The sequence below is a fragment of the Marmota flaviventris genome, chromosome 12 (genome assembly GCF_047511675.1).
Source record: "Marmota flaviventris isolate mMarFla1 chromosome 12, mMarFla1.hap1, whole genome shotgun sequence".
NCBI lineage: Eukaryota > Metazoa > Chordata > Mammalia > Rodentia > Sciuridae > Marmota > Marmota flaviventris.
The window spans coordinates 28,572,520-28,585,667 of NC_092509.1; the positions used below are offsets into that span (position 1 = coordinate 28,572,520).

A 13,148-nucleotide genomic window follows, 5' to 3' on the forward strand; every position below is an offset into this window, starting at 1 on the left:
AGAAAAGGAGAACAGATGTCACTGACTGGATCAGGTCTTAGGTTTCTACTATGATAAATTAAAACATACTTTTGAGGTCAGATGAACCAAGGATCAGTCATAGTTAATAGCCAAATTACATTTCTCATTTTTTTCTCTCTCCAACTCATAATTCTAGGTTGCTCTGCTTACTTCTTTTAGATTTTTTTCTCAGATTGGAGCACATTTTTAGTCTATTAGCAAAGTGACTGGCTCATTAATATTAAGTAGCCATTTATTTCTTCCTATTTTTTACTTAATTATTAGAGGTTTTTTAAGTGTCTTACCTATATAAGATACCTACACACAGAATTTTAAATGAAAAAAAGTTTAAGGAGAGATGGGCAGGTGGCACAAGCCTGTAATCCCAGCAGCTTTAGGAGGCTGAGGCAGGAGGATTGCAACTTTAAAGCCAGCCTTAGCAATTTAGCAAACCTTGCCAACTCAGTGAGACCCTGTCTCTATGGCTGGGGATGTGGCTCAGTGGTTAAATCCCCAGTAAGAAAGAAATAATTTTTTAAAAAAATGAGAACGGGGGCAATGTCGAGAGAGATGCCTTTGGGATGAAGCAAGGAATATATATTCAAGTGAGAATTCAGGCACCCTCCAGAGTGAGACATCAATCTGTCAATATTCTCATTTCTTGATTACCAATTTTTGTTGCCTTTCTGTTAACAAAGACAGGCATTTGGCCCACACATACAGTGTCTCCTAATTTGGTCATTATATTGCTGTTTACTTCTGTTGGTCACCTTTGAGGATACCAGTGTTCCTGTCTTCTCTAACTATATTACTGCACTTCAGACAGAGGTTTACTCTTTTTACTGTTGGTGCTTTCTAAAAGCTGGACACAATTAAAATACTATTTCTATGATGCAAAAATATTTACTGTGAAATTAAGTCATGACTAATTTTATTTCCGTCTTCTTAATAATCCCTTTTCCACTTAAGTATTCCTAACATCATGATTGAAAGGCCTGGTTTTTTCTACCAGTTGCTCAAAATATGACACATTTCAGTTTGCTGTGCCTTTCTGTATAGAAGCCTTGCCAGATGCAAATGACCTACCCAGAAAAGTGTGAATGGGAAGTCAACTTTTGCGTCCTTACATGTGATGACTTTAGTTTGCCTTAAGATTTAACAGATGAATTAACTGAGTCTAGGGAGGTGTGAAATGTTTCTTCATCACTTGAAAGGCCTTGTTCCATTGGCTTACATCATCCACTATTTTTTTCTGTTGACTAAGCCAGTTTTGATATCTGTTCCTTTTGTAGTACCCTTCTTTGTTATTTGATTCTCTTCCTGAAATGTTTGCTAGATAATCATATTAATTTTCTTTTCCTGTAACTGTTAGATTTTTGGAAGATTTCCTTAGTATTATACTGCAACCCTTCTTTTGGAGTTTTCCAAAATCATTTTAAATTTCTTAGAGCTTGTTCTAACTCATTTTTAAAATATCTTTTGCTTTTTTTGTTTTATAAATGAGGTACTTTTTGGGTCATCCTATTTATATTTTTCCTGAGTCTTTATTTCTATTCATCTTGGTCTTTCTGGCTTAGCAAAATTTAATCAACTCCTCAGTAATTCTGAGTTGTCTATTCATATTTAATGAAGGAGTGGGTCTAGAAGCTCTCTGAGCGTACAGGGAATTATAATTGAGGCCTTTGGGCAATTTGCTTAGAGAACATTCCTGTGGCGTTTTGTCTAAGTGCATTTCTGGCTAGGAATGTTTCACCAAGAAAAAGCAGGCAGGCTTCTGTATAAAAAGGCACAGCAAGTAGGGCATGGTGGTATACGCATGTAACCCCAGCAGCTTGGGAGGTTGAGGCAGGAGGATTGTGAGTTCAAAGCCAGCCTCAGCAAAAGTAAGGTGCTAAGCAAGTCAGTGAGACCCAGTCTCTGTGGTATAAAAACTATACACATATCATTTACATTATAGAAGTAGGTACTATAAATCATCTAGAGATGACTTAAGTAAGTATATAAAAGAATGTATACGTTATATGTGAAAGCTGCCTTTTTTTTTTTTAATAAGGGGCTTTTGCATATCTGAGATTGGGGCAGGGTGTCTTATATCCAGTGTCCCAGGGAGATAGAGGGGTGACTATAATTATTTCTGAAGCCAGAACCACTCTCAGGTTTCTTTATCAGCTATAGCTCCCTCTTATACTGAGTTTTTATATAACTGCCAAACCACCCTCTTCGCAAATTGTAGAATATAACATTATTATGCATTAGTTAAAGAGAAATATATCCTTTTTGGAAGGGTTTTCTGCTTTTGGACATTTAAAAATCTGAGAGGTAGTAATTTGAACTTCAGACCACTTTTTTTTTAGTAATTGTTTGCTTACTCTACCTCTTTTACTAGGTCTGTGGCCTCCAAATGATTGAATTTGCAAAGCTCATTCTCAAAAGACAGTCATCCAAATTGAAAATATGCAAAAAGATCTGGTTTCTACAGAATAATGCCGAAGCTATATGGCAGTATATTTGAAACAAGCCTCTAGCCCCTGAACACAGTTAAATGTTTCTTACTTTAAAAGAAAACATAAGTCTAAAATTTGCCTGTGTTGATTAAAATTTTTTATTTTTAAAATTAAAAAAAAATTTTTTTTTTTTTTAGTTGTTGATAGTCCTTTATTTATTTTATGTGGTGCTGAGAATCGAACCCAGTGCCTCACACATGCTAGGCAAGTGCGCTACCGCTGAGCCACAGCCCCAGCCCAATTAAAATTTTTTTAAATGACTATTTCTTTAGTCACCTCTCCCCAACAACTATATAGCATGGACCATTTGTGAGTAGACTACTGTAGTCTAGCTGTAGAAGGATGAGGGTTTGGACTAGGTTGGAGGCTAGTCTGGATACCTTGGAGCACAGCAGTGTGACAGGTGTGGGGAAGAGTGGTTTTCAACCAAAAGGGTTCAAACATGATTGCGCAGTAGAATTACTTAGGTAACTTGTAAAAACTTAATGTGCACGCTGAACCTGTGACCAATTACAATATTCGAGCAGTATTATAGGAGAAAGATGAAAATAACGAACAACAAGTGTTTCCTTCCCAGTTTCTATTAAATCAAAACTTAAACTTGGTCTTGTATCTGAAATGTAACTTTTCATTAGTGTTACATGATTTGTTCGGTGCAGAGCTGTGCCACATTGTATTTGATGCTGCCTTTTTCCTTGTAAAAATAATCTTACCTGTAATACGTACTGTCGAGCTCTGTCCACATCTCCTGGCAAACTGAACCGTCTCATTATCATTGCATTCATTTCTGGGAACTAAGCATAAAGAAAGAAAATGTATTTGTTGTTCTTGAACAATCAAGTGTTCTAATACTCGTTTGTAACAACAGGAAATAATAAAAAACAAAGGTGATCAAATTCTGTGATGTAGGGGAGCAGTAAGTTGTAGCATTAAAGAAGCTGAACAAGGGGGGGACATGTCCATGCCCAGGAGCTACGTTGGTACACAGGAGAGGAATAGCCATTGGTCCTTAGTCTACTGTTGAGTGAGAGGCAGAAGCAACAAAGTACATCTCTAAAAATCTCATTGACTTCTCTGATGATTCTGAAACTTCAGACTGCAGCAGAATCACCTGTACTGCCTGTTGTGGCCCCCAGTTTCCAATTCAGTAGCATAGAGCCTGAACATGCATTTCAGACAAATTTCCAGATGATGCTAACTAATGCTGCTGGTTCATGCTGACATTTTGAGAAGCACTGGCCTAGAATGAGAGTAGGAATTAGGCATTCTAGTACTCAACTAAGTGGAAATGAAAGCTGCTGAGGTTTCTGAGCAGAGGGTATCGAGCTCTGCCCTAAGCAGTGTGTGGAGTGGCTCTGAGCAGTGGTGCTCAGTGCTGATTGCATATTGGAATCTTTGGGGGAAGTTAAAATACCATTGCCTGAATCCCACTCCCGAAGATTTTCATTCAGTCTATTGGCTTAGGGTTTAGCTTAGGCCTAGGCATGTTTAATGTGCAGCCCAGGTTGAGAACCTTAATAATTAGATCTTAATCAGGTAACTGTAGTGAACTATGAAAAAGGTCAGAATAAAGCTGATGGTAATTAGAGGAAAAAAGCAGGGAGGCACAAAAGATTCTGAAGATATAAACTGTATTCTATAGTACTTAGCAGTTATTTTGGAGAATTGCCTCCAGGAATAATAAGGAAACCAGGAGAACAAATCACTTCACTTCCTAAACACCAGTCCTGGTCTGCCACCAGGTGCCACAGCTGAATGAGTTCTTTAATCTCCTATCTTGGCTTGCTCATCTGTCTTGTGATCTGAAATCCTTGATTCTAACAGTCTGTCGTTCCATGGAATAAGAGGTAAGGTATGTTTGGTCTTAGACACATCAGTGCTTACAGCAGTTGCCAGTTTTTCCCTGGCAGTGAACCTGAAGGATGAAATAAATTGTCCTGCAACCATCATCCTGGTATTAGTAATCCTAGAAGGAAAAAGGGCACACATAGAAAAAAACTCAACCAAATGATGACACACGAGGAAGATTTAAGTGTTAGAACAAAGTTCTAAACATGTAGAGGCTGCTAATATGCTTCTAGAAAGTAAGGAGCCAGCAACTGGCTAGTTCTTAAAACCAATAATTTGCTTTAGTTATTTATCTTTTAAAAATAATTTAAGCTTTACTGGAAACAATTCAGGAAAGCCCCAATATTAGTTGTAAAAAGCCAAATGAGGCAGGCATTTGTTTACATTCTTTAATAGCACATCCCAAAACAGGGCAGCTAGAATGCTTTATCTTTATAATGTTGATTGTGATGCTGTTCTGGGCTTCCAGTAAATTTACCTTGCTTACAGTGTATAAACTTTATCTGCAACATCAGCAAGTGGTAAAATGTGCTGATTGGTGGTTTCTCTGATGCTTTTTTTTATACTAAAAATATTTGCATTGAGTGTGACTGTACCCTTCCTTTGTTTTAACATGCAAATACCAAACTTCTTTGAGGCACTACTCACCATCCCCCTTAAAGTGTGTGTGTGGAGAAAAAATGAGAAACAGGAAGAAGAGCTGCCTGTCTGCATATTTAATGAAAACATAAGAAAATTTTTGTTTGCTTAGGCTGTTTTTAAGAGTAGGAAAACCTGTGGATGAGTCAAGAGTCCAACTGTGAAATCTGCCCATAAATGAACCTACAAAGGTGATCAGTAAACTGGAGTGCTTAACCAAACAGAACTTGGGTAACTCCAAGGCACCAACTAGTCACCAAAACAGCAAAAGCCTGTGCAGCTGGTGCAGGGGATGGTGGTGCCAGCTGGAAGTACAGCTACATGCTGACATTTAGGTGACATCAAGTAAGAGAAACAGAAGAAAAGAAAGTTTTTAAAAAGATCTTGCAAATTTATGTAGTCTCACTGAAGAAAACACTTCCATTTTATTTCTGAAGATGAGGGTCCAATCAATATATACTTAAGAAATTTAACAAGGTTTTTGTTCTTTTTTAAAATAGTTGTCAATGGACCTTTATTGTATTTATTTATATGTGGTACTGAGAATCAAACCCAATGTCTCACACATGCTACGCAAGCGCTCTACCACTAAGCCACAACCCCAGCCCAAGGTTTTTGTTCTTAAAGACAACATATACACACATAAATAAGGAAGCACACTGTAATCACTGGGACCTGTCCAGTAATACTGAAAGTTTCATTTTTTTTTGTGGTGCTGAAAACTTAGACCAGAGCCTTGCATGTGCCAGAAGAAGGCACTACCACTGAGCTACAACCTTCTAAACTTGTTAAATCCCTTGTATCAACTATTATCAGAAAACACCTTTAGAGATGTCAAGAATATTAGAATCCCAAACTCAGGGATTTTCTGACAACTGCAGAATCCAGCAAATTCTAATTTCAAGATAACCCAGCATGCCTTAAAAAGGCAGTTGCCCAATATTGCTTGTGCTACACCAATGAGACTCGGCAGATGTTTGTAAACGGTTAAGGTCAAAGACTAATCTACAAAAACTCACCTACCTATGGAGAAGGATTACAAACACCTTAGAACTACTCTACTAAATGGGCATGTTAATCACAAATAAGAAAAAGCAGACTGCAGAGCATTGTCACTGCATTTTCAATGCCAGGCACACTGGTTATCTGCTCTGTGGGGAGACTTATTGAGTATTACACAAATTCATTAGGTAATAACTTCTGTCAACATATCAGTGGCAATAATAATTCACAATGTAGTAAAATGAATGCTAGTCCTGGAAAACTTGGCCATGTTCAATTGCCTTTTGTGCCATTGACCAGATGTTTTGATTTTGGCCAGGCTTGAGCGTCAGTTTCTTATTTGTAGAACAGACATCATCATATCTACCACAAAGAGGAGTTGTGAGATTAGATATAATGTATGAAAGAGTCCTTTTATAAACTAAAAAGAATGCATTTTCATTAAATGAAGATACTGTACTTCCTTATGTTATGTTTGAAACTTGTTTTAACCAAAATTTAAAAATGATAAGCCCCATAAATTTGGGGGGAAGGTGGGAGTACTGGGAATTGAACCCAGGAGTGCTTAACCACTGAGCCACTTCCCCAGCCCTTTTAAATTTTGAGACAGGGTCTTACTGAGGCTGGCTTTGAACTTGCGATCCTCCTCGCTTAGCCTCCTAAACCACTGGGATGTGCCACCAGGATGTGCCACTGGGCCTGGCTCCCATAATTTTTCTGACAAACTTCTTGCTAAGAATCCCTTTTTTGACACTGTAATCCATTAGTAGAGCCTAACCTTGCTGTTTTATTTGAAAACAATTACATGTTTAACTAACTATGAATACACATTTGACTAACTTCTGGCCCTTGTATCACCAGACAAAAACCAATCTATTTATGAAATGAGTCTTATGCAGAGTTACTTCCTGCTTGGCTTCATCATGTGTTCCCTTTTCTAAGGCTACAATGTGCCTTTTTAACTCTCTTTCCCCACTGCTGTATGGGCAGATGAGGAAAGTGCTGTCTGGTGACAGTGAGTGGATGCCTCATGACCCTGGGATTTCCCACTGAGACACACATAAAATCACGGTTTGGGGCTTCAAAACTTTTTGTTTGTTCCTTTTCCTCGCCCCTAACCCCCACCAAACCCACTATTTTTTATCACACATTATAGACAGATCAATATGTAGGAGCAGTTCATTCAAACTGCTCCCCACTTTGCACCATTATATCTAAAGGCGAAATTAGCCATTACTCCTTTGTGTAGAGGAAATTAATTTCTTTTGAAATATGTTCACAGTGAAACAATCAGAAAAGGCCAGTCTTTTCTTGAACCAGTCATCTTAAGGTTTAAGTAGAACTCAACTGTTAGTATGATGGGGATTATGAAAAGTATTTGTAATTGTTGAGATTTCTAAAAATACAGCAACCACAATGTAGCAGATTGGAGGCTTTTTTTCAAGGAAAGGCTTGCTCTTAGTTATCTTGATAATCTCAGGGCCCAACTGAATCTTTGCCAAACTAGCTGTGTCAGCCTACTTCTGCCGTGTCCTTCTTCACCCATGTTTACCAGCCACTGTCTGAGGAGACTGTATGTAGTTGTACCAGTCCTGGTAGCCAATGACTAATTTTTTCTAATCTCAGGCATACCCTTACATTTACACGGCTAATGAGTACTTTACTTTTTGTGTGGGATTATGGCAAAACAGGAAATGTTCCTCACTCCTGCTTTAATGTGTCAAAGGGAGCTTTATAAATTTTTGGCAGAATTTGGCATACATATTAATAATCTCCCTGAGTTTGAAGCTGGTTAGTCTCAGTGAGAGAAAGGACCCGTTTATAGCATACTTCTCACTTCAGCCTCAAATTTTTTCAAGAGGATGGAGCCTGGTAATAAAGGTGTTTCTACCAAGTGCCCCAACATCTCTGTTCACAGCCTTTATTCTTTGATTGACTGCTGTTGCCCAAGGCAACCTGATCAGGCACCCAGGATATCAGCCTCCCCTGGGATTGAATTACCCTGGCAGCAGCTCTACTAGATAATAGCTGAAAGATGATCGCTCCTCTCTAGATCAAAATGGAATCAACGAGTTCTACAGAAGACATGATTTACTTTTATAAATTTTAAATCAAAAAGCTAGTATTTAATTTAATGACATGGTGATGAATATCTTATTGCTTTGCTAAATACCCAATGCCTCTAAGTGAAAATCTATTTAAAAAATGGTCCAAGCACTAACCAGTGCCCCACTTATTTCAGTTAACACTTGGCACAGCCAAAAGCAGTGCCACCAGGAACCAGAAAATGGTTCCTGGTGGAAATGTCTTGCCTTGCTAGTCACAGCAGCATCTTTCATCCGTATTAAGGAGAATATGAAGACAGCTTTATTTACTTCCTTGACAGTCCTTCAATCTGGAGAAAGAAGGAACTGTGATTCTAGTGGATTTTATTGACTTCTTGACATTCTGAGACAAAGGCTGAGGCTCTGATGCCTCATAGCAGAGAACAGACCCATTAAACTTCTGGAACTGAAGAATTTCTCAGGCTTACAGGCCCTTGACGTTTCCTGTGCCTTTTTAATGGGCCCTGAGGCACACCCGAAGTCCAGTCTATGATCAAGATGTGGGAACCAGGACCTAGCCAGTGCCCAATATACGAAATAAATCCTAATATTACAATAAATAAAATGCCTATGGTACTTAACAATTTACAAGATAGTAAGCATTCTCTCAGTTAATCCTGGGGAAGAAGTGTGTAATCTTTTATATTTTACAGATAAGGCTTAGAAGTAGAAATGACTGGCTCCAGCATCTCAGTCCCGAAACCAGGATCAAACCCAGATCTGTGGTCCCTTACCTGTCTCCTTAGCTACTCCTTATCTCAGCATTTCCATCAGATGTGACCAGAGACATTGGCTCTGTAAAGCTACATAACAGTGTATCAAAGGGAGTTTGTAAAACTTACCTGCTGACAAGCAAACAAGACTGGGCCAGTGGCCAACCCAAGTTTCAGATCAGCAGATGTTGGTTTGCCCATCTGATCAGAACAAGAGGTGAAATCCAATACATCATCGATGAGCTAGAGAAAAGAAAAAGGCAATGTAAACAGCAACACAGTGCCCACATCACTGCTGCTCTGTAGGGATTTTACACTGGGGGGAGAGTACTAGCTGTCCCCACACACTACCATTCTTTTAAATAAGAAACACACCAACCTGAAAAGCTATTCCCACATTTTTTCCATATTGATAGGCAATCTCATGCACCATTGGGTCAGGGCATCCTAGGACAGAGACCTGAAACAGAGATTCTTAGATAAGCTGCTGCTGGCATCCAGAAACAAGGCCAAACCCTAGATTAAAGAGTCAGATGGAAATTCTCTTAAATAAGAGGTTGTGAGGCTAGATTATGTAGAACCAGGAGATACTGATCCCAAAAGTATACAAAACAGGTACAAAATAAATGTCCTCTTTTTTTCTTATCCCCCCACCCTTTTTTTGATGGTGCTAGGGATAGAACCCTGGACCTTTATGCATGCTAAGCAACTACTCTTATCACTGAGCTAGCCCACCCTCTGTTTACTTAAATACTAAGAAAACAACCTTCCCTTCCCCCCTTCTTTGCAACAGAATAAAGTCTTTCTCATTGCCTGGGAAAAACTGAGCTATTAGGAGACAGTTCTGCCATTAGGCTAAGTAAACCTTTGTGACATGAAAAAGAACAGATTCCATTATGTGAAATACGGGTTTCCAGCACTCAGCACACTGGCCCAATATACTGTTGGCTTTGAGAACCTCTAAGATTACCCTTCATTTTAGGGCGAGATATCTCATCTAATCATACACATGATGTGTATTTCCCCATCTGTACTCTTTTCTTTTAATAAATTTTGGTGATTCCACTTACTTCTGAATGCAGTTGTTTCTTGCTCTGTCTGCAACAGTCTCAAGCCTTGTGCTTCAGACATTCAGATTCTATTCTTTCATTATCAGAAGGATGGTCCTTGGTTCTACTCTTCCTATATTTCTCTTGCAAAAAACTAATATAATTGTGTAACAAGTGTTTTATCCCCTTGTTAGTGGGGGGAGAAAAAGGGCTTCAAAAGTCTTTTTTTAATACTCAAAAGATAACTAGCCGGCCACTTGAGTGCACTTCCCACTGCTCTGCTAATAAGCATGCTAAGCAGGCCTGGCCACATTTTCAGAAAACAAAGACTGGGTAAAAATACAAAGAGGGAAGGGGGTGCCCATTTTGCTTTACTGGAGAGGAAATGTCTACATTGACTCTCAATGAGAAAGTCAGATGGAGGTTTTCATGTAATGATACTGGTGATAAATAATCCTGTCCCCAACCTTTAGTCCCTACCTCTCTGCTTGAGAACCCATTTTGCTCAGGCATCAGCATGGTACAGTGGGGCACTCTCTGCAGTTTGTCAGCAGGGTTCGATTTATGCCCCTTACCGCAAACATGTGACCATGGCATACTATTTAGGCTTTCTGTGTTTCAGTTCCCTTCTCTGTAAAATGTAGGCATTAAAAGCACCCCTCACAGGGGTGCTGAGAAGTAAATGTGATGTTGCACCTAAGCCCTCAGTAATTTTGCCTGGCATCTGGTTAGAACTCAATCTGTGTTTAATCTTCCCCTCATTCCCCTTATCCACTGGATCCAGAACCAGGAGCCTGGGCAGGGTCCACTCACTTCTGCTTTTTAAAGTTAGATCATATAACTTCCTGAGCCTGGAGAATGTTTTTTAACAATGTTAAGTCTGTGACTAGAATGCTTAGCTGAAAGTGCAGGATAAACTGCACACACCATAAAGGGTCAGATGATCATTTATTTGAATGGATAATAAGCTTGTAACTGCTTTCAATAGTAAAGACCTGACCTATCTGGGGCTCTGAGTTTTAATTAAAGACTCTCTATGAGACATAGGGAACAATTTAGAAACTTTGATATCCATCAAATTGGCTCAAAGAATGAGAGCATGGCAAGGTTTGGGCAGCTTAGGATATGCTGAGCTGGGCAGAAATAACTGATAATGAAGCACACTCCTGTAGCTACATTAATGCTGTCTTCTTAACATAAAGCCCCTCAGAAATACAAACTGAAAAAAATGGAAGATTTTTTAAAAAGGTCTTCTACTTCTAATGTTATTGTTAATGGATTAACACTTACGGATATATCGTTAGCACCTTGTATCATCTTGGTTAAAGCTCACAACATCCCATAAATACTATTACGTGGCTGAGGATGAGAAAAACTGATAAATTCTGATCACTTACTCTCACCAGACACCATTCTAAGATTCATTGCATAGGAAGTCACTGTGAGGTCTGAGGAACTGAGATGCCAAGGGAACAGGAGTTACATGTGAAAGACAGGCTGGAATCAGAATCTGAATCCAAGCATCTGGCTTCAGATATCATTTTATTTATCCTTTTGCAATACTGCTTCCAATAGACAGAACAACAAAAGCTCAAAGAGGTCAAGGAACATGCCCCAAGTCAGCATAAAGCCACGAAGTCTGCCTGCCATGTCCCTTCCCCACTCACATCTGCCAAAACAGACATGAGCTTAGTGGGCAGCTTCTACCTCACACACAGTGAAGGGTCAACATTTCTGTTCAGATTTCAGAGTCCTGTTCCCCTAACTAGGTTAAGAACTGTTGGGATCAGTGGCAATCTAACTGAAAACAACCACAAATAGGAAAATCATACAACAAAGTACAACACGTGTGGCAAGGAGGTAAGCTAATGTAAAAGGACACTGCTCAGCATCAGAGATGCTCACATGTTTCTGAAAGTGGGTTGAAAATGGAGAATGAGTAAGTCAAAGAAAGTAGAGCTTCATGGATTGTTTTGGTCAAAGCAGATGTCACAGCCACGTTGTGCTGTGTGTGTATATGTGCTTCTTTCTAGGGAAGGGCCACACCTTGCATCAGATTCTCAGAAAAATTGGGAAATACTATTTGCATTGGAGAGGGCAAAATACTTGATATTTAATAAGAATCTCTTATCTTTTTTTGATGTACTGGGGATTGAACCCAGGGACACTTTACCACTGAGCCATATGCCCAGCCCTTTTTATTTTTTATTTTGACCCAGGTCTTGCTCAATTTGCCAAGTCTGGTCTGGAACTTGCAATCCTCCTTCCTCAGCCTCTTGAGCCCCTGTGATTACAGACATGTGCCACTGCACCTGGCAAGGATTTCTATCTTTGAAGAATCTGTTTCTTCACCATGGATTAAGAGAAATATTTGGATGGGAATGTACACATTGGGTCTTATTTGTTAAAAATAGCAGACAGAACTGGAACTCTACTATCACAGAAAATATCAAAAGAGGATACTGTCAAAAACAACTGAAAATATTCAGAGAAAATACATATAACATCACAGGAAAGTAACTAACAACATATAAAGAGCTCTTAAGAACTGAGGGGATAAAAGATCAAATAGGCAAAAGACAGGGACAGATAATTCCCCAAAATTAAAGAAATAATAATGACCCTTAACCATATGAAAACATGTGCAGCTTCACTTAGAAGAAATAAAAATTAATCACCATGATACCATTTTTCATATATTGGATTGGGAACAAAGTCTAATGCCGTATTCAGTTAGTGAGGCTGTGGGAAAGAAGTAAGACACCCTCATCAACTCTGACAGAAATGCACACTGTTACCCTGTACAGGGAATTTGCTTATGTATCTAACAAAACCACAAATACAACTGCCCCTAAATTTACCCCAAACACATACCTCTCACGATACAAAAATACTCTTACATAAGGTTAGTTATTGTAATGTTATTAGTAATGATAAAATACCAGAGACCTGAATGCCCATACATAGGAAAGTAGCTGAGTAAACTATGCTACATCCACACAATAGATACAGTTGCAGCTGTTTTTAAATAAGGCAGATTCTATAATCATCATGGTATCAGTTCAGAATATATTATTAAGTGAATAAAGCAAGGTGTAAAAGCAAAACAAACACAGAGACCAGTGCATTCTTTGTTGTAAGAAAGAGAAAGAAAAGATAGACACGTGTTTTTTTGGCTTGTGCGAAATGAAACAGGAAGGAAGAATCAGAAAATAATGAGACTAGTCACCCACAAGCTGGGTGCAGCAGATGGGGGAGTGACGATGGCATAAAAGAAAAAGGGGAGCT

The 13,148-nt window shown here is 38.9% G+C and overlaps 1 protein-coding gene across 3 annotated transcripts in view; it reads right to left on the reverse strand.

Annotated features, from left to right (window-relative positions):
- Positions 1-13,148, reverse strand: part of Pdss1 (decaprenyl diphosphate synthase subunit 1) — a 35,506-nt gene that overhangs the window by 483 nt on the left and 21,875 nt on the right. The window contains exons 8-10 of one of the 3 annotated variants that reach the window (XM_027953093.3): positions 9,191-9,271; positions 8,941-9,054; positions 3,218-3,298 (exon numbers count right to left, since the gene is read on the reverse strand). In XM_027953093.3, coding sequence (XP_027808894.1) covers positions 3,218-3,298; positions 8,941-9,054; positions 9,191-9,271 — 276 coding nt within the window. Of the gene's footprint in view, positions 1-2,986; positions 3,299-8,940; positions 9,055-9,190; positions 9,272-13,148 lie in introns of those variants that run through there. The other 2 variants (XM_071599822.1, XM_071599823.1) reach the window with 2 other exon arrangements.